Raw genomic sequence first — 23,568 nt, forward strand, 5'->3', positions numbered from 1 at the left:
CTCCCTCACTCGCTCGCTCTCTCTCTCTCTCTCTCTCTCTCTCTCTCTCTTCTCTATCTCTATCGATGTTTATCGCGCTAATCAATGGGTGCCCCGGTGAATAAATCGAGAGGGCCTCGACGCTAGAAGAAAGCTAGCGTATGCAGAGCCGCTTTTCCCTAAGAGGCCGAGATAATACGGATAAGCCGATGATATCCGGGCCGCCGATAAAACCGAAAGGCTCTCGGCTTCTCATTGATTTCTCTAAAAATCACCTCGCGGCCTACTCAATCCGCGAACCACCCTCTCGATGGACAATTGGCAGCTTGAAATTTGAAGCGCCGACCTCTTCCTTCCTCCTCTTCAATCCAACGGCTTTTTCATGAAAAATTGGTGCGCGCAACAAGACTCCTTTCTGTTTTCCAAAGCAGACTGATCCTCGTTAGCTATCGGGCCCGCCACTTCTTGCGCGATAATCAAGCCCCGGTACAATAATATTGCGCAAGCCGAGACCAAGAGGACTTATTAGACGGGGTAAAAAGTGCGAGCCAAATGATAATTACGTCAAATTCTGGCGTAAGTTAGGATGGCGGGTGAGCGCGTGCTCTGGAGGTAAAAAGTGGCCCGCGCAATGCACGTAATAGGCATCTGATTGCAGGCTCGCGTACGAATTCGGGGTGCACCGCGCGAATCGCCGCCACGGCACTTGGCGTTTGATCAGCTCGCGATAGCGATCGCGGGGCATTAAAATACTTGCACGCAGCTATTTTACGGCAGTCGACGCGACGTGCCGTCAGGATTTTTCTTCACGGCCGCTCGCTGCTGCTTTTAGCGAACCTTTACCGCCGAGACTCCTTGCGTCTTAACAACGCTCAGCCGCTGCCCACACTTTATCTCGGCCTTTATTCTTTTATCCATTCTTTTTCTTCTTTTCTTTATCTTCCTTTTTCCTTTTTTTTTCATTTTTCTTTTCTTTCTTTCGTCCCTTCAACATTTTTCACTGCTATTTTCTAAAGTATTTTCCCTCCTACTACGGACCTCTCGCGACATTTCGGTCTATAAACGCTTGGCTCCGCTGAGCTCGCCGGTGAACCCCCGCTTACTGCATTTTTACTTCGGCTCTCACTTGGATTCCATCCAAGTTTATGTTACGGCTTATTTAATGGCTTTATGTAATTTTAGAGTGACCGATTATTGGGGTATTAGATCACGCGATTAAAAAAAAAAAAAAAAAACATTCCGAGGCCTTGCGGCTATAATTTATGCTCTTATATTTAACGTGTTACTCTAATTATTATTTTATTGGCCGTATTAACAATTAAGCTTTGTTAATTCTCTTGGCAAGTAATCTTAATATCGTACGTCCAACTAATTGACAAATTCTTGAATAATTTTGCTCTCCATAAACGACTGCTACAGCTACTTATTCATTATTTTATTCATAATTCTTCGCGTGTTAATTATGCCCGAGGCATTTAGTCATATTTTCAACTGCACAGACACTTTTCATCGTCATGAATCATTATTGAAAAGTGAACGTATTAAAAAATTAACGCTTGATTTATATTGTCATGTATTAGGATCTGACTGTAATTTATCGCTACACTCACACACTTCGCACACTCATTGTTTCAAATTTTTAAATCAAATAGGTTTTAGAGAACATGTATTGCTTTGGGTTATGCATGGACGATTGGCAATTTGATCGTCCACGCCTCGCCCCTACATATGTGCGATCCTCCGGGCTAGAAGTTTAATCATTCAAAAAAAAAAAAAAAAACAAAAAACAAAAACAAAAAATACAAAAAAATAAAAATAAAAAAAACCCTTAATCTAACGCGTCAAGAGCAAAACTTTTAACGCGTACGATTTTAGCAAACGTATTTCTAAGTCTGTCAAATTCTATATAGATTTTTCATTATTCAGTAGCATTAATACTATATACTCTGAAAATTGTCATCATTTGCTGGTATTTAAGATCTAATGACTTATAAACTCTTATAAATATAGATAATTACGACGTAGCTGACAATTCAAGGACACTTTTGAACTTCGGCAAATTTCCAAAGTACAAGTTTATAACGAGCAATCCTATCGAGTTAAAAAACCTTTGAAATAATAATGAACGTCAAATTATTGATTGATCTATTAACCTAATTAAAACTCTGCGTTATATATATAGTAACGCAATATATTTTATCCTTATATGAAAAATATACAATGTCAATAGTGCACTGCGATCTTTTTAGACCTGAGAATGATCTACTCCGTATCGTTTATTTTGGATGATAAATTAATCGATTTAGTATTTTAAATATAATCTAACTTTAATTTAACTATCAATTTTACTCGAACGTTTACATTAGCTTTTGTAATTCAAGTTTCTTCTGAGTTCATTTCATTATTCATTATTATTTTACTTGAATTCTATATTCTGACAATATTAAACAATAATTTTAATATTATATTCTAATATTTCATGCACTTATAAGTGCAATATAATATCTTTTGATCGTATAACAAAATATACTAAATTGATATAACCTTTGAACATTAAAGCGCTTAGATATTTATTATTAGTAAATCAATTTACTTGGCATATGTCTCACGACACGTTACATGTTTTATAATTATAGAAATATTCCCTTATTATTTTTCAATAAATATCTTCGCCTGATATTTCTAATTATTATATTGCTATAATAATCATAACTATAATATTCATGTTATCTGATACTGTAAATATATAGCAGTTAATCCACAATGTTCCTTTACAAAATGCTTAATTTTATATTTTTATAACAATTATGTGTGAGAATAATTTATTAATTGACTTGTAATAGTGCTAAAATATAAAAAATATTCGACTTCCCTGTAATAGAACAAGTTTTATTTTATAAGCTATGCTTCCCAATGAATTATGTGCACAGTAACGAAGATGATTATAAATTTTGCAAACGTGTACTAATCATAATCGTGTGTTATTTATTAATAGACAAAATAAAAAGTAAGATCTAAGCAGAAGTATGGATTTGTTGTGGTATGTGTATGTGTGTGTGTGTGCGCGCGCGTGCGCGTGCGTGTGTGTGTATGTGTGTGTATATATATATATATATATATATATATATATATATATATATGGTCGTGTGTGTGTGTGTGTGTTTGTGTGTGCGCGCATGTACCTACATTAAATGAATATTTCTACTTTATGATAATTGAAAAATGGTAATAATTTACAAAAAAGTGTTACTTATAAAACTACTTACATTTATAGAACCAATATTACGGAGGGAGAGTAATACCGATGAAGTGCGTAGCAATTATCTACACAACGAATAACTGCTTTCCAAGACAAAGAAAGTAGTTTCTTGACTAGCATTTGTTAGCGCTTTTAAGAACTCGTACTTTTTGCGAGGGTATACGTGCGCGTCTCTGTGTGTACGTACGTATGTATATATGTATTTTAGACATATTTGAAATAAGCGTACGTCAATTATAACTAGTAATCACAAACATACGTTGAAGACAAATGATCATTACTGTATTTACGAAATAGCTGGAAAACGTTTAAAAACGAAGAATGCATGTAAACAAATGTATACGCGCGATGCATACACGACGTAAAGTTAAAAAATTTTATAGTTACGAGTACGATGCGTAAATGTTTACCGATAATTTCGTCAACTATTACTCTAATAAATCTGACATATATATATATATATATATATATATATATATATATATATATTGATCCCACCGGAATTGTGCCTTTATGTAAGCGTCGTATCCAATAGAGCAAAGTCGAAGGTAAATTATGATAAGAAGATTTGTCGAGGTGCATGAGCAGCGTATGTCGTCGCTCTTATGGGATTAAAACTTTTCGACAGACGAGTCATCGTTGCGGATAATTTAATCCAGATAGGTTCACTTTGCTAGAAAACATCATCATTTATAATGATACAACGACATCTACGCCTAACAACCAAGGGATGTATTTATGGCGCGCACGTGCGCAAAGCCATTAAAAACGAGTTTCTCTATCTTAACCCACATGTTCGCACCACAATGAAATTATTTATTTTACATAGGAGCTCGTGCTTTCTTTCTTAGTGATCGCTCGTGTCCGACCGTACGTATTGGCACTGTTAGCAAGCAGTCGAGTACACGTATAGCGTGCTCGCTCTGACATCAGCGCAACTCAATACGTCAACTCATGAAATATTTTTTATCCCCTCCACGTACTATATCATACACTACTACTGGCAATTTTATTTAATTATAAAATTAACAGCTGTTGGTGTTGTTGTTGTTGTTGTTGTTGTTGTTGTTGTTGTTGTTGTTGCTGTCGTCGTCATCGTCGTAGTCGCTGTTGTTGTTGTTGTAGTTGTTGTTGTCGCTGTTGTTATTGTTGCTGTTTCTCGAAGAGGGCCGAGATCGTGGCAAAGCTTACGAGGAGCGGTGTGAACAAGTTATTGCAATATTATTTCGCAATAAGCTTTAAATGTACCAAACAAGTCTGAAACTATACTCGCTCACGCCGCATGAAGCAAATAAAATAATCAAAGCACATTTGCATGCATCTTCGTGCAAATAAAACGAAGGGGTATACAACCGGTGCCGAAGTTAGATGAGATATTAGCCTATATAACCGTGCTGTGTGCGCGGTAACGAGTATAATAACTCAGCTAATATAATAAGGAAATGTTTTTGAGGCAATATTTGTTGGCTGCCACGGTGACGTGACGCCGAGGATTTTCAACTTAATTAGTGCGTGAATCGCCGATAATTAATAATGCCCTGTCGGTTATTGAAAAGTAAGCAGCGCCTTGCCAATCGCTCTTGTCATTCGTAATTGGTGGACTCGGGGAGTAATGACGATGGCACGGTAAGATCGTGAAATTGAGAAATAAAGCTCGCTAACGCTTTAGCTGGTGTCGTTGCTGCGTTATTGCGCCCCGCCGCCGCTGACAAATTGCACGAAGCCCCGGCATTTTCAGGGCCTCGATAATTTATAGACAGCCAAGTATCAAGCGAGATATTTAGCCTTTTATCAGATCATTTTTATCGCCTGCATCAGAGATATGGTGGTCGAGTCGCTACCGTTTGTTTTTATTCTTTGTATCGCATGGTGAACGTGAGATAATTGATCACATACAGCGAAGCTTTATTGAATAACCGAAAGAAAACACTTTGGTTAATGAACCATTTATACCTGATAACTCGGCTACTTCGCGCCGCATTAAAGGCGAACTCATTGACAGCCATAAACAAGCCTACTTGCATTATCTCGATATACCACCGATAAATAAGTTCGTCATAAATATGAAGGACCAATGAAAAAGTTAGGCCACATAAATAATCATTGGGTTATCGTGCTTTTGTACACGATTAGACAAAGTGCTGATTTATTCGTTGATACTTGCGAATCAATGAGTATTTGCGAAACGTCTCGTACACGTAGTTTTTAAAAGTTGATCGAAAGTATCGAGCGATCATATTTCTTGCAAATTGTAGTTTTTTCCCATTGATGCTTTGAAATTTCGAGTAACGATTTAGTAAATTTCTACTTTAGCATGTTATTTTTTCGAGCCGTTTAGAAGTCTTTGAACGCATCGCTATCAACATGCTTTATTCGTCTATTGTATGATACATGCAAATTGAATGTGATTTCATCAATCTCATTGACGAATTATATGAAAATAATAAATTTGCAAGCATGTACGGTCGTTCCCCCTCGTATCAATGAAAATCACTTTTTCATTCAATTTTCAATATTTTCGATGCATATATTTATGATTTCTGCACATATTGCCCTAATATTCAAATAAATGATTTATATCGACTTTTGCTACGGCAAATTAATAAGAATAGCAATACGTCATACCTGTTTAATAATTTTGTATTTTATCGTGTTTAATTGACATCTACTAACAGTTATTGCATATTATTAAAAGCAATAAATAATTATTCTCGGTATTTCCCACGTACTTCATTCAATTATTTAACTCTTTATTACTCAATTTACTTATACCATTGTGGAATTTCATTTCTAAACCTAATTTGAAAATTAATATAATATTAAATAAAATCATCGATAAAAGCAAAACATTTTGTAGCCCTTATTAATAGCTCTAAAGAATTTGTTGAATCACGTTAAAAAAATTCAGATTCATTACTTAGCTCTAATAAATAATGTATAATAAATTTAATTAACACGAGATCCCTCAATTATTATTATTATTATTATTATTATTATTATTATTAATATCATTACTGATATCATCTATCGAATATAATTTAATTAAGGTTCCTTTATCTTAATGCAGGAACAAAATTCATAATTACTTAGTAACTTGAGTAATAAATACTATAGAATTTGTTTTTTTTTTTGTTTTTTTTTTTTTTTTTTTTTGAAATCGCCAAAAAACACATTTATTTGAAATTAATGTGTCAGGAGAGTTTGGCGGATGAATATTTAGAATATTTATTGAACAATGTATAATGCATTTAACAGTCTTTCCTTAGAGTTTACTTTAACAATTATAATGTCTCATAGGATTAGATATCCAACCGTGTAACGACTATCCATATAGATTCAGTTACCTATTGAATAAAAATAATTAGTTAACTATTTTTTGATTAAATTAAAATTAAAACAGCGTTAAAAAAATTGATTATATTTGTTTTACATTTTACAGTATTGGTGCTTATGTTCGTTGCTTTTACGTAGGCAAAGAAATTATCACAATTAATGCTAATCTCTAGGTGTAGTAAAAAATTTATAATAAAATGTAAATGTCGTCGCTTTATATATCAGGCATGAAAAATGATTGATATTCATTTATTACCAACTTTCAATTAACGCTCCCTTTTATAACAAAAATATCTGCCTTAATATCTCGTAGGGCAATATTTTCATTTATTATCGTACTATTTATCGTTGAAGCAATAAAACTTATGTGAATTTATTTGATTAGAAGGATTCAGATAGGAATAGTTTTCAAGACGCTATCATTATCGGCAGTAAGAAGAAAAAAATAATCACAGTTTATTATAAACTGCAGTAATTTTATAAGCAACTAGCGATAAGTGAACGTTTACTTCCGAATTTCTTTAAAGCATAAGTGGGCATTGAAAAAAATTTTGCCTCACAAATGTTGCGAAAACGTTTATGCGGTAATTTATTTTATTATTTACGATTTATAAATCTCTCTTATCCATCCGTCACAATACAAATTAATGAACTGCGTATACCGCGGTGTTTCACTAACTATTCTCAAACTTTTATTTCTTTTCTTTTTTTCTTCCTAATTGTCCTTAAAAAAAAAAAAAAAAAAAGAAAAAAAAAAAAGAAAAAAAAACCAAGAAGAACAGAAAGGCCCGTGAAACACACAAGAGGATGAAGCGGAGATCGATTGCTTCGCTTATCGATCCGTCGCAGTGTCGAACGACTTTTAATCTTCCGAACAGATTGACAACCAATAGCCGATGGGGAAGCTCGGGGCGGCCAATGTCTTGGCTGCAGGGAAAGTGCGCGGTAGGAAGTAGTGCCCAGTAGGAACTGACCTGCAGGTAAGGGCTGGCCGCGGACAGGACCAATCTGTGAGCGAGGAACTTCTGTCCGCCGGGGCAGCAGAGTGCGACGTCGGCGAATCTTTGGGAGAGCATGGCCTCCTTGAGGAAGTCCCCGACGTCGGGGGCCCGGCCCTCGAGCCTTATCACGTCCATACTCGCGGGTCGCTCGCTATCGCGATATAAGTCTCGGATCTCGCGGTCGCGCGCGTTGCATCGATCGGGCCTAGGGCAACGCGTACTCGTCGCATCCTCGTCCGGGGACGCGTTCGCCGCCTGCGCGTTCCGGCCGACCAGGGCCGACTAGCGCCAGGTGAGCGCGAGATAAGAGCGCCAGCCGACGAGGAGTCGCGTGCGAGCCCCGGGCCGCCCCTCTCCACCTGGCCGAGGCGGTCGGAAGCGTTGCCGAGCGCTCACGAGCGCTCCCAGGATATTCGCCGGCAGGCGCGCCTCCATCCTAGGCGCCAACGGACTTACTTCGCCGTGCACTTTGTGAGGGTTCGTCGCGGTATTCCTCGTCCGCCTACTCCTTACAACGACCTCGTGTACGAAAGTTTGCGTAGCCCACCGAATCCTCGGGAGTTTGAATAACCGTAACCCTGTCCTACACTTCTTTATTATTGGAGCTTCGGTGGAGAATCCTGCTGGCAGGCATTCGTTCTCGCGACAATGGCTCATTAAGAATTTATATTATTTAGGTTGAACGCCAAGCTCCTTGTCTTTCTAACCGAACGAATCGGTAAATCAAGCACTGATTCGTTTACCATATACCAAGTAATATTATTTCTAAAACATACATTGTTCCACAAAGCCCAGCAATGCTTAAGTAATCATTTTCAAATTAACATACTGTATAATAATTATATGCGCGTATATGATACTTATATTGGCTATTTCGTCTTTAATTTAATATAATTTAACATAGGTGAGCATTAGACAAGATGATAAATGTATTGAAGCTCATTGTGGCAATGCTAGTGAATCACTAGGCCGAATAAAAAGATTACGGCAATACGCGCGATACGCCGAGTTACTTCTGAAATATTATTAGAGATTCAATTTTTTCAAAGCTAACGTATAATCTACAATAACGACGACTGTATTAGTAAAAAAATTTCCAAAATAAAGAAATAAATTATAAGTATAATTTACACTCTCGTAACGTGCATCAAAGTAACTAGCACAATCGTAATATCTATTGCAAGTAATTATCCATTATTGTTTAATAAAGACGAACGCGAACTATGCAGAAATATTTAGCACAGTAAACATCTTTATATGCAGAACCTAAGCAGAGATTTGCCATTTCTTATGTTATTTAATATAAAAGAAACTTATATTTCTCACCTTAATGGATATTCGAGACTTACATCGCACATGTATGGAGTGGTCTTGATGTATGCACAGGAATAGCATAAGAATGTTAATTATCCTGCAATATAACACCTACAATCTTTTAATATCAACATTTTTATTCACATGTTCGTTCGAGATACTGAATATATATATATATATATATATATATATATATATATATATATATATATATATAATATGCTATTTTTATATATTTGATAATGCTAATTTTATATAGTTGATGAATAAAAATGCACTTTATTATTTTTTAAACAATTTCGTATAATTACAGGAAATTTATAATATTGGAAAATCATATATATTTTTTAAATATATATATATATATATAATTCTTATATTCCATTAAATATTTTACATAAGCCAAGAAATTTGTTTATAACATTGTTACAGTGATTATGAAGTACAATTTATTTTGAAAATGTACTAAATATATATTTAGAAAATTTAGCAGAGTAAGAAATTTATTATATAATTTTATTTAAGAAACATAGTTTTCTTGATTATTTTAAGCCTAATAAATGTTATATAATTATCATATTGATGACATGAATTTTATACAATATTTTTAATTAGTATTGTAAAGCTTCAAAAATTTAAGCGGATTAAGGTGGATAAAGTTTATAGTTATATAGTTAGAGTAGGAAGTGAAAGAGAGTGGTATGACAAAATAAATATATCAAAGAACATAATAACATTGATAACAGTTATATCATAATATGTAATTACATTTCTTTTAAATAAAATAATTATATGCTATTGCGTAATATCGATGTTATATCTCTTTCTTAAATATTATAGGCTTTCTTTGAATATCGGAGTTTTGATAGTGTTACGTGTTATTTATTGAAAAATGAAAGGCCACATATATTAATAAGGCTATGTAGATATACATTTATAATAATGCACATACATGTACGCGCGTTCGCGTTTATATGTATTCACATATAACAGAAAATTAATTTTAATTAAAAAGCACTGAAATATTTCGAAAAGTAAATATAAAAGGGATTATAAGTCTTACGAGTTACGTAAACTACCACTTTATATTTATTTAATTATAAAACATGTAATGATTATTCCTTATAACGGTTTATTCAATGTATTTATAATTACTAATTTGTTCAAATACTACAATCAATTTCATTCCAAAAATTTCATTCCATAATATAAAATAATATAATATATATAAATGTATATTATACCTGAATATTTAGGAATTGTGTGTCCAAAAGAATTAGTTATAAAAAGTGCAGGGAGCGTGCATTCAGTCACATTATCTCATGTTTAGGTCTTCTAATGTAGATATTAGGAGAGTAAAGATGATTATATAGATTTTACTTGATCTCATCTTGGAACTACATTAATTAAGAACATGGAAAATACCTTGAGATTAGATTATACTGTCATCAATATTCCTTGCTCAATCGATACCTTTTGATTGCTCTTTAGTAGATAATATCATTTCCCTAGATTTTGTCTTTCATAGAGAAATCGAGTATTCGAGTTTCAACACTATTATCAAAATTAATATCAAAGCTAAGCCATTAACAATCTCATAATTAACAAAACAAAACGTTTATTGAGACAATAATCATTACACTTGTCATATAGTGACGTTTATTTTTTTAAGCAGGATTTTTAATAATGAGGTATCGAATTTCGTACCTACGATCGGTTAACTTGCCTGATTGCTCTTAGGGTCTTGATCCTGTAACTTAATTGCTACCTGAATTTATTGACTTACCCTTGCCTCACGGAATACTATCCCTTTACGGTAATTCTCTCTCTCTCTCTCTCTCTCTCTATATATATATATATATATATATACTAATCGTACTTCCTGCTCAATATCTGGATTTTACGTTAACGCGTCAAACTTCTTGCTAATTGTGTGTGTAATCTCCTTAATATTTCTACAGTCAATGGTGACAGTTTGAGAGATTACTACACTTTCTATAGGTGTTCTTGCAGTCATTTTTTTTTAGAAGAGTCCCGGTTTTCACTTGATGTCGATTTCTAATATTTATTCTACAAACTTGTCGTAGTTATATTCTGAGCTTTCCTCTAGTCTTATTTTTATCAGATTTTTTTTTTTTTTTTTTTTTTTTTTTTTTTTAATTGTTTCTTACGTATATTGTCTTCCCTACTACTTCTACTAAATTACGTCTTATGATCATTTCTTACTTATTCGTTTACTCAGTATTCCATCGATTAGTGATTCTGATGCATTTAGTTAGACTTCCGTAAGAATGTACTGTCGTTCTTTATTTAATTTAATCGGTTGACCAATTATGCGTAATGCAGATACGAATAGTAGTGGTGTTTAAAATTAAGGATAGAACAAATTCTGAACAGGTAAAACATTTGCCACATTTTGTTCAAAAACTCTTTTGTTCACGATCCCTTTTAAACTCTAATATTTTATTATTATTTGAGATGTATCGCTTTATAGCTATGAAGAATTTTATTTCAACATTTTCTAGAATTTTCTTACTTTAATTATTGTGCTCACATTAACATTTAAAATTAATTAATGTTTCTATGTTTATTTTGAAGCTAATACACATTTACTATGTAATTATCTCGACCATATTAACCATAATAGCCATAAGATCACACTACAAGCAGATATTAGCGACTATTATTATCCTTATGCCCAGAATAGCATCCTTATGTCCAAAAATCTTACATATTTCTCTCTTCTTTTACGTTTTATCTCATTTACTATCATCTTTACCTTTACTATCCTACTGTTTATTATGTAATTCACGTTTCCTATACTATTTCGATTTAAGCTTCTTCTTTCAAAATGTTCGACAGTTAAATAAATGGCCTTTCGCATCTTCTATTAGTGCATAATATGGGCCGGATTATAGATAAATATAGGTTGTATATTGGTCGAGTATACCCTCGGTGAAGTTCTGTTCAAATTTCCCCTCTTTTAAATTCAATTTCTAGTGCTCTATACTAATTTTGCTCTTATTCACCTGTTTTTTTTTTTTTTTTTTTTTACAATTATTCTTATCCATGACACTTCCTTACTAGGTCATATAATAAAAATAACTCTTACTTATACATGGAATATTAATAATAAAAAAATTTTGGAAAATAATTATATATTCACTGGGGATTTATATTAAGGCATTGATATTATAATTAAACAATTTCTTTCGTATTGTTAGACGACAGAAATTGCGGATAAACATTAATATCATTGCAAATAAACAGTATTTTAAGAAATTATCGTAAAATTATAATAAAATTTTATCTTCTTTATTTTAAGAAACTATATAATTGGAAAATCCTATAAAAATAACACTAAATAGTTTAAAATCTTACGTAAAATGAACAAATAAAAACAAAACCTGAAATTGAAAATAATCAAAGAAGTTTTGAAATTGTATGTAAGCTATAATTAATTAGTATTTTCATTTAACGGTGTAACTTTGTTACGAAGTTACGATGCAGAGGAATGAAAAAGGAGATATTCGGTAACAAAGATAAAAGATACATTATACTATCAAATTTGTTACTTACTTACTTACTTACTTACTTACTTTCGATAATTAACTTTTGTAAAAAGCAAGTAATGTGGATGATTCAACGCAACCCAACACTCAGAAACTAACACGCTCCACTTCTTTGATTACTTTCTTCAGTCGATTTATATCAATGTAATCGACAATATTCTCTTACGCCTTTCGCTACTCAATGCTTATTGTGCAGCCGGTGATATAAGCGATTGATTGTCAAGCATATATCTATATAAGAGTCAAATTATATTTACATTCCTCTGAAAGGAAAAAAAAAAAGAAAAGAAAAAGAAAAGAAAAAGAAAAGAAAAAAAAAAGACTAAATATCTTATTGTGCAAAGGTTTCTCTTACGATCTGCAATTTACAATAAGTGGAAAATTTTACTATTAATTATTAAGGCTTTTTCATTCCTTTTTTTTTTTTGTTTTTTATTTAAAAATAATTAATATTTGTATATTGAGAAAATAAAAGTCTTGTACCGTCGTGCCGCTACTAATGGGAAAAATAATCAAATATAAAGCTTCGAATTTTTATATTGAAATTTCGTTTTAATAAAAAAAAAAATAATAAATATAATGCAACGAAATACATTAAAAAATAGAATTTTCTCGCAAGTTAATTATATGGTAGCGATTTCAGTGATTTAGAATTAAGATTAAATTTGTATGCAATTGACTTATAAATTTCATGTTACGCAATGGAAATTTGTAAATATAATGAAATAAATTTTAATTACGATAAAAACATATGTATGCATATTATTTTATATATTCTATATTATTATTATTCGACAATCGTACGTCATAATCAAATTATATTCATCTTAAAGAAAGCTTTTAAGAATCTGACGTGCGAAATATTTATCACGACGTAATATTCATTTCATTCATCATATAAAGATACTGGAGACTATGCATTTTATAATATCTGTTAATAATTTTTTTTTTTTTTCGAAAAATTGCAATTGCTCTAATGTGTTTCATTGGATGATGTCACATATTGACGTTTGAAAGATTATCCATAGCCTGGGAGTATTATTCGTGTAAATGAATATTTAGATCCTTATGAGTGAGTTATAGTAAATTACGTAGGAATAAAGCTAGATTCTAGAGAGTAAAAACAAACCTGAAGAACAGTGAACTAACCTACCACACACAGTAATAAGATCATTGATTCAACTAAAATATAAACGCAATAAGTTTTATTGCGTTATAAAACTACAATTTTAAGAATTGCATACTGATGTCGAACATCTGTGTAATGTTTAATGAACTTAGAGTATAAAAGTAATAGGCTATAGTTTACTAAAGGAAGATTCTTCTCAAAAAATCAACAATCAAAAAATATAATATGCCAGAGAAGAGTGAAATGTTGGGCTGATTGTGTATACTGATTATTATACATTGTTTAATATTTCGCTGTCAATGTGATGAAATAAATAAATAACTAATACAATATTTCGATGATATATTTTTGGAGAATTTCGCAAATGTAGAATCGTTAAATTGTGAAAAGAGCTTTAATTATTTTTTTTCCTTATGATTAAGAACGAATGCGAGAATTCGAAAAAATACGAGAATTAAAAAGTTTTGCTTAAAAATTGCATTGAAATATTAATTATAATCTAATTAGGCACAACTTTATGTGCATAAAATATGCTTTTAAAATTATATAATACATTTAATAATTTAACTTATATTATAAAGAAATTAATTTATAATAATAAACGGAATAATGAATTTTATAACTGTGTCTGCTTCTATATTAATTTGTAATTTTGTTATGTAATTTTATTTACTAAATTGAATTGATTACATATTTTTACATCATAAAGGTGGACGGTGCTGAAAGTGAACAAATCATTGGTAACTTTTGCCTTTTAATTTAATTATATTAATAAATTCTAAAGAAGTATTCCTAGTAGACTATTATTTTTGCATTGAAAAATTATACAATTAATTCTTTCATTTTCATTAATTTTTTAATTTATTCTTCCTATAAAATGGACAAGAGATAATCATAAATGAAAAATTCATTCTATTTTTAATCTGTTAAGAAAAATTAATATTTTGAACCTAATAATTTCCTTAATAATTGATTATATTCGTAAATCTGGCACTAATAAATAATTATATTACAAATGTATTATCTTTGTAACTGAATAACATATTTTTGTAGCTGTACAATTGAAAATATATTTTATTTATAAGTTGTAAAAAGTTTCATTTTCTGTGTACAAATCATAAGTACTAATTTATGATTCAGCTACCAGTCATCGATTAACAGAAAACTTTCAACGAATTATATCTTCTCGTTTATTAGACAAATATTATTTCACACAATATACCGTTTTACCAACATTTTCGTAATATCTACTAACGCGTTTAGCCTGAATTTGCCCGTTGGCTTTGATTGTAGCGTTGTTTCACACTTAAGTGTAAAATAAAAATAATTTACGGTCTGTTTTCCAATTCTCAAATAATAATTTTAAAGAGTCTATTCCATCAATTTTTTCAATTATCAGCGATTTAAAAACAATGAATATTATAGTATATCACTAATATACTGTATTATTCAATTGTTTATAATTTAATCGTTCAAATTTTTAATGCTACTTAAAATAATGTTATAATCAACAATATTCATCGGCTGTGATTCACATTCATTTATATTGCTATTATATTAGAAGAGAATTTAATTTTTTTTCATCGTAGACATAAATAAAAGCTCTTGGCTACTCTGATATATATTTATTAATAAGCCCATTAGAATCTCATCTTTTATTCATAAAACAAGTTTTCATGAATTTCAATAAAAATTCATCTCTATCATTGAAAATTGTAAGTGAGATATGTTTAATACCTACACATAGAACGAAGATACAACTAAATCACGAGTACCTCACGATTAGATCAAATTAGATAAGAATACTTGTGGGCGGTTTTGTGTAATAAAACAAAAAAAAAAAAAACAAAAAAACAAAAAACAAAAAAAAATTGATGCGCTTGTAACAAAATTATTCGTGAATAATATTTCATTCGTCTACGGCATAGGAATAATGAAATTAGTTAATTATACAGTACCGATAGGAGAATAAAATGAATTATCAGTCTTACAAAAGACTTGTGTTGGATTATATTTTTTATGGAAAGTTACAACGGAAGGAGCGAAGAATTAAAATTAATCTTTCCATTTCTATAAATATTACGATTTATTGTAATTGTGTGCGATTCGTTACAATTTATTTTATTATAATTGATTTAATTGCTAATTGTATTTTTAATTCAGCAATTTGACGATGAATGTAACTAGTTGTTGGAGAAAAATTAAAAATATACCTTTTCTTACCCAAAGATAAGGTAGCAGGCAAGAGGATATTTTAACTAAAGCATATTATAGTGATTGAAATTTTTATTTTCTATCTTATCATATATTAAAATCAGCTTTATAACAATATAAATAACAATATAATTGAATGCAAACAGTTCTTTCGTAATTTGTACAGTTTTTAAAATAATATTCTGATGAAACATTGAGGCTGTAAGGATTCTTTTTAATGCAATTATATAAGGTATCATATAATTATTAGATATAGCAAGTAATTAGGAATAATCGTTTTTACATAAAACAATAGTTTTAAATAGTACGTTGTACTCAATAAATCATTGCTTGTATATATTAATTGTTAGAAAATAGTAATGCACAAAAGTAATTTTAATAAGCACACTCATCGACCTATCATCATAACACTTCGTTGCAATGATAAATACAATGGATAAGAAAATAAAGGGAGAAATGTGCTATATTTCTTCCATAAGTCTCATATGGAATTTAAAATTGTATAACCGGTTATGCTAATTGCTCAGGAAATCATTCTTATGTAGTGCACTATGGTTAATCCTGCGCTTGCTGTATAATGATGTAACAGATTATACAATGAAAGATCACATGAGTTTAGAGAGCAAATGCATTTTACTTTTATTTCGTTTCACTGTTATTTTCAATTGTTGCACTTTAGTAGAGAAAAAAATTTCGGAAATATTACTTGCCTATCAAAAGCCATCTGCTCTATGTAAAAGTATATTTACAAACGCCCATCGACGCGTACGCGTCGTTCCTTCTTTTTCATGTAAAAAGTCAATGAATGCATAACTATGGTCATATTTAAAATAGCGAAGCATAGAATTTGTCTTAGAATCCGATATCGCTTCTTTCACTATTTATAGTTGAATATAATAATACATTGCCAGTCGAGAACGCTGCGCGGTGCCAGTGCAAGACCATTGTTTCAAATTGTCGGAAAATAACACATTATCTCTACATTTTACAAATTAAAATAGATAAAAAATTTATACACGATCTTTCGTTTCGAAAGTACCGTACATCGGGAATAACTAACAAAATTTGAATGAAACGGCGCATAGAACGCATAGTCAGATGAATAATTTACCATCGCTGGCTATTATATTAAATGGCAACGTCCAGGATTGGTTAATAAACACTTACACCGATCTATACCGATCTATATCATATCACTGACTTTCTCGTATCGAGCAATTTGCTTCCGACAAAATAGATATGTAATAAGATTATCATGACTCGTGCTCGTGCCGAGTTGAGAGCATTGGCGAATGGGGGCAAGCAGTTGACTAGTAAAGCATTATGCGCGTGGCACAGATTGAAGTCAATGAGATGAAGTCGTGCGCGTGGACGAGGATGCACTTTGGCATTGGAGCGTTAAAATTGGCGAGATATGGTGTCGACGACATTAACGGCTGAGTAAGCAGATTTAATGAAAGGAAAATACACCGTCCGAGTGCCTGCCACTGTCCAAACACTCGCCCATCCACTTATAGTTGTCGTACAGCAGTTTCTATTGGCCGCTGTCCCGTTCATTATTGAACTTTGTGCTTTGTAATGGAGGCTCGTCCTATATGTATGGCGAGCTCGTGGCACAATGAGTCAAGAACATTGTGCTTTTTTCATTTTGCCATTCGCTTATTGTAAGGCCTATTACATAAAGAAGACGATAATCGACAATGCTGAATTTTGGTTAATTATAAGTTAACAATAGCCAAATAAAGTGACAAGATATAAAAACCATAATAATAATAATGACGATTATGATTATTGCTGTTGTTTTTATGACTATAGTAAGGAGCAATAATAGGCTAATTTAATAATCATGAGATAATGCTTATAAATAAGAAAATTCAAAAGTTAGAGCCAAACGATAACAAATGTTGGATTCTTTAATTTATACAAAAAAAAAAAAAAAAAAAAAGAGAGAGAGAGAGAGAGAGAGAGAGAGAGAGAGAGAAAGAAAGAAAGAAGTAAACGATAGAGTGAACGTAATATTCTCACGCTATGTAATGAAAGTATGATAAATACAACAATCATGTTTTATAATTATACTATCGCTGATTTTTAAAATTTAAAAAATACAACGGTGTTTCCCTATCATTCAATCTTCTGAAGTTCCAGTAAAATCCAATGATGTAAGATAAGTGCTGCAAGTGAATGTGTGCTTTCTTTTTCTTTTTTTTTTTTTTTTTTTTTTTTTTTTTTATTTTTTAATATTTCGGTCTTCGATATACAAAAATTCTTGACAATCGCATTACAGCTATTAGCACTGATCAACACTAATTCAACTAAAATAATGCAATGAAACGTATTTCCGTGGTTAATCATTTAATTGGAATATTTCCACATCATATTATCCTCTCTTCTATTTGTAATAAGAAATAATTAATTAATATCCAGCATTGAATACTATAATAATGATTGAGAAAGCAATCATTAGTTGAAGGATTAAAATCGACAATCTAATACTGCTACACGAGTTAGCTAAGCAATGAGTATCATGTTACAATTAGTAAGGAATATGTGCATTTTGCTTTCATATAAGAAATGATATATTATTTAAGTGATGGCTCGTACAATAATTTAACCAATCTTTTATAAGCAATAACTATTTAATTGGATATTCATTTACAAGAAAAAAAAAACCTTTTTGCAGTGATACTTGAGTGTATTGATAAAAGTATTTAAATCGTTTTATTATAAGATTTAACATTGATATAATTATAAAACAATAAAACAAAAAGTGAAAATTTTGACGATATCGATTGATTAAAAAAAAAAAGTAACATAATTTGCGGGACAATAAAAATATTTTCTTATAGTGTTGCACGAAAAGAGGTAAATATTTCGAATTTCTTATTTATAATTTTACAATATTAATTTGTCTTGTGTAATATATACAATACGCATGTATTAATATTGCAATAGTAAAAGTATTTGTATAAAATAGTAGCCTTCTTTACTCATAATATCAAAATATTTAAGAAATTTAATTTTGGCATTAATTTTATTAACCAAAATTATCTTTTATGTAAAAAAGATTATTAAAAATTAAGAATAAATATGGTAATGTACTAGATTACTTACTAGGTAATTAACTAACTGCTATATACTGTTATAACTAATCGTGTAATTGGGAAAAAAAGGATCTTCTAAATGATTTCATCAATATTTTATGCATATAATAAATGAAAAATATCATGAACTTTGCGATATATTGTAAAATTGGGCAAATAACATGAGATACGATAAATAAAAGAAGATTGTTGTCTTGGCGTTGAATGTTTAATAGATATCAGGAGATTTAAAATGAACTTTAATAATAAAACTCGAGTTTTTGAATGCTATCACATACAAATGATCAATGTATAGGAAGTGATCAAAGCATCTTCATTGAACTTGCTTATATTAACTACAGAATGTGATACAATATTAATGATTTTCTTAAGCTAAAAATTTAATTAAAACTGTGTATATAATATATTGCTTAACAACTACCGAAGAAATATGTAATAAAATAATAAAAATATATTTAATAATAAAGATAAATTAAATTTATAGTGAAAAAATAATAATAATTTTCTCTTCTACTATCTATAAAAGGACACATAATTTATAAATTGTCGATGGAAAATTTGCCTTTATTAAAAAACTGAATTCATTTCAGCAGTACGGCTATTTATAACAAATTATCGGAAATTCAAAAGAAATTACGTAATTTCTAAAGAAACAAGTAAATTTACAATTGAGGCATATAAAAATAAAGTATAAATTATAATATTTAATGTTTAGTAAGATATGTATACGCACGAAGGCACACGCATCTTTATCAAATAATGTAAAACTGTTAGAGAAAGAATTTTGTTGATAACAATCATTTTAGAATAACTTTTTGAAAAATAAAGATATTCAATTGGGAGTGTATTAATGATCAATTATAATTATTAAAAATCTACCTGATATTAGACAACGCTTAATCAATATCGGCAATATTACTTTCAACTAGACATTCGCTCTGTCCATGATTTTCTAAAAGTCCTTAAGTAATAGATTTATGAATTGCAAAATATACACTAAATTCTAAAATGCTATACAATCATATAAAGTAATTTCGCTATTAAAGGTTATATCGTAATAAAATATCTCAACAATCTCAACATTACAGGTGGTTTTACATTATTTGCCAGGTGACAATTGATTGTGTTTATAAATAAACATGTGATAAAAGATTGCTTTTAAAACACTTTGTCATCTAATTTTTATGTAAAATTATAGATAAAATATATTTTATGTAATATTTCTTAAAATCCGTTTCAACCTGAAACTCGGCACGTGCGACGTTCGGCAATCTGCGCCGCACGTGTGCCTTCAATGCCAGGAGGGCATAGTCATGCATTGTTGTCAAGTACGACAACCGTTGCTGCTTGCATTGGTCAAGCGAAGATGCTTGACCAAAAATCACCCCCGCCACGTCGAGTCCCGGAGAGGGGCAAATCTTCCGCTTCACGAATAACCGCCAGAGATACTCCTTCGATATTCTCATTGTCTAAGCCTAATTTCTTATGAAGTGGGAAAAGGGCGTGCACATTCATCATGCCACCGAAAAGCGGCGCGCCCTGATTGGAAAACTAGGGCCAGTAGCCCCTTAAGTGGGGACTCATGGCAAGAGGCCTTAAAGATGGGAACAAGGCAGCGAAAAGTTCCTGTCCGCGGGGGACAATTTGAACACGCTGTCCGCACAGAGAATTCGAGAAAAGGGCTCGCGTGGGCAGTCAAGGGTTATCTCAAGGAAAGTCAAGTAATAGAGACTAATTGTCCATAGAAGCCAAGTCTGAAGATAACTCAACGCAGAAATAAGTGTTAGTAATTCAGAGCAAGAATACTGCATCCCTGTGAGTATAAGTCACCCCGCACGCATTTGCTCTGCCACGTGCAATTGTGACCAACTCACCCTTGGATCAAATCTAAACTACGATATCGCTGTGAGTACACAAATCCACGTTATCTACTCAATTATTGTCAGCCGGCGGCAGAACCGGCGTAAGACAACCATCAAGGTTATCTCACACTCTCTGACAAGAAGTGTGCAGTAATTATTTACCTGTACAATTGTAATTCAACATCAATTCAACGATTTCAAGGCACCTTGTGTAGTGACACCTCCTATATAAGAAGCCGTTCAAAAAATCATATCTTCACATAAGATTCAAGAAGTAAAATCTTCAACACCCACATGTAAATTCTGTAATAAATTGTATAATAAATGTGTATAATTAACCAACTCTCACGACTCTTGTACAGCCCCTCCATCTCACTCCTTCCCGAGCGTCTGCTACGGCGGGCGGCAAACTAAGCTATTGAAGCATTGGCAGTTCGAGCCAAGAATTACATCACTATAATTTCGAACACAATGTTTAGTGATAAAAAAATTAAGAATTGTTAGTAGTGATGAATTCCTACGATGTAACTAAAAGATTATAAATGGATTATTTTTACTTGCAATGACGCTTTGAATAATATTTATAATATTACCGATGCGTCAATAAATTTTGATTAGAAAAATATTTATTCGTGGAAGGTACGTGTGACATAATGAGCATCAAACCATGTAGAAACGTATTAATTACGATTGTATGAAAAGAATTGCTCGCCTTTCTAGTCTCGAGGGTGCGTAGAAGAATGTGAAAAATTTATTAAATTAGACGTATTGGCAACACATAAAACTCGAATCGATTACGAAGTCAGATTAAAGTTAACATCAGCAATAATGCACGAGCCATGGTATTTATTTGAAGGCTTCAATTTAATTCAAAGCACGATTATATGCATCTCAACGGCCAATTTAAATATTTAAAGCACTTCAGAGCAGTGACCCGCGGTATTCCATCTTGCGGCATTAATATCATCAAGGTCGGCATTGTTTAAGCGATAGCCATAATCGAGCACCGGGATATCGAGAACGCGACCGCGTATCGGTCAGCCGCTGTTTCAGCAAAAAAAAAAGGGATACAGAATATTCAGAGAAATTATGCGCATTACTTCTAGAGGCCTTTTATATACCTCCTCTGGGCTACTTAAGTTTTTTCTATTCGCCTCTATCTTCCTTTACTTCTCATTTCGAGGGAACAATCGAAGCGCAGTCACGGTTGATGTTACTCTTTCTGCGGTATTCAATTGAAAATACCATGAATATCGCGAGAATTCCATTTGTTAGAAAGTTTGCATTGCATGCAAAATCATTGCTTCTTGAGAGAATATTATTGACACTGATGAGGAAAAATATCGTTAAAACAAGGCATTGCGGCGAAATTCCTCCTTTAACCAGCATGAAAAATTAAAATAAATAATATCCATTACTACGCTGCAGTGGAAAATAATAGTCTAATTATTTGCGATAAAATTGCTACTTCTTAGTCCTCTCAATCTCACTTATATGCTGCTTAATGGAAAAGGTATGCATAATAATTATATTTGTTCAACTTTATACTGGAAGCTTAGAAAAATTCGCTAATCTTAGAAAATCATTTATGCTTTTAATGCTCCATAAAGGCGTTGAAATTAAAATTTCAGCAAAATTTTAACAATACATATCTCTTTAATAGCGAGTATAATTATAGTAACGAGAATAGCTCACTTATTCTTACGAAATGCTGCGGTGATTTCAATAAATTTACAAAAACATTAAGATTGTAATAAGTGAAGGATTAAAAATTTATCCTAAATTAAAATACGCTAAATATATTCTATGCTGATAAAAGAAGGAATAATACAATAGATTACGAACATTATATCAGCGCTGGATTTTATTTTACTAAAATGAAAAGGATGAAAATTCCACGCGAACGGGAATAATTTGATAAATTGTAATTCAAAATTAGCACATAATATCTCCTATAAGTATGAATAAAATTTATGCCTTCGATTAAGCTGATAATGAGCGAAACGTAAAAAGGCGCATTTGTTGTCATTTTTTTCGCCGTTTGGGGAAAATTGAGAATCACTTGCGATCTTTATCGGGTTCAGTTCGGAAAGCTACGCAATTTGCCCGTACTATGCAGAGATTAACAGCATCCCTGTATAAAAAGATTAAATTCAAGCACGGTGAAGTCATATGGTAAAGATTCGACTCGACTAAACTACCGAGCAAGATGTTAAGTGTAAGGGTAAAGAATTTAGCGATAAAGTACGCCAAGGAACATAAAAAAGAACATAAAAATTAAGAGATAGAAGGCACGGAGGGAATGATAACTGCAGAAACTGATTTACTTATTTTCTTCGCGTTGCCTACACTTTAGGATCAACAATTTTTCAATAATTCTAATACAATTACTTTGACGTTGTAACACAAAGTGTTTCAATATCCAACTCAATCGAGCAATTTTTTATTTCAATCGTTGTTTTTAATGAATATTTATTACAAAATTATTATTAAAAAGAGTATGGCAAGTAGTTTCAACTATAATAAAAAATATACAAACCATGAGTAATTACATTTAAAATACTAGCATATTACTTACTATACCAGTATATAATATATGAATATATATATATATATATATATATATATATATGTATATATTAATTTATATATGTATATATTAATATATATATATGTATTTATTAATTTTTTATTAGATTAAAATTGAAAATAATAAACATTGTCGTGTAAAGGATAAATTAAACATATAAGTCGAATATTAATCGACATACGTTATTCGACAATGTTTCAATAAAGTATACAAT

General features: G+C 31.4%; 1 protein-coding gene across 1 annotated transcript in view; it reads right to left on the reverse strand.

Moving 5' to 3' along the window:
* The window catches only part of LOC105368744 (zinc finger protein 554), a 39,547-nt gene extending 31,688 nt beyond the window's left edge, over positions 1-7,859 (reverse strand). The window contains exon 1 of the mRNA XM_011507840.1: positions 7,546-7,859. Within this exon, the coding sequence (XP_011506142.1) occupies positions 7,546-7,707 (162 nt within the window). The 5' untranslated portion in view covers positions 7,708-7,859. The remainder of the gene's footprint in view (positions 1-7,545) is intronic.
* Between the last annotated feature and the right edge of the window lie 15,709 nt (positions 7,860-23,568).

The sequence above is a fragment of the Ceratosolen solmsi genome, unplaced genomic scaffold (genome assembly GCF_000503995.2).
Source record: "Ceratosolen solmsi marchali unplaced genomic scaffold, CerSol_1.0 scaffold1, whole genome shotgun sequence".
In the NCBI taxonomy this organism is placed as follows: Eukaryota; Metazoa; Arthropoda; class Insecta; order Hymenoptera; family Agaonidae; genus Ceratosolen; species Ceratosolen solmsi.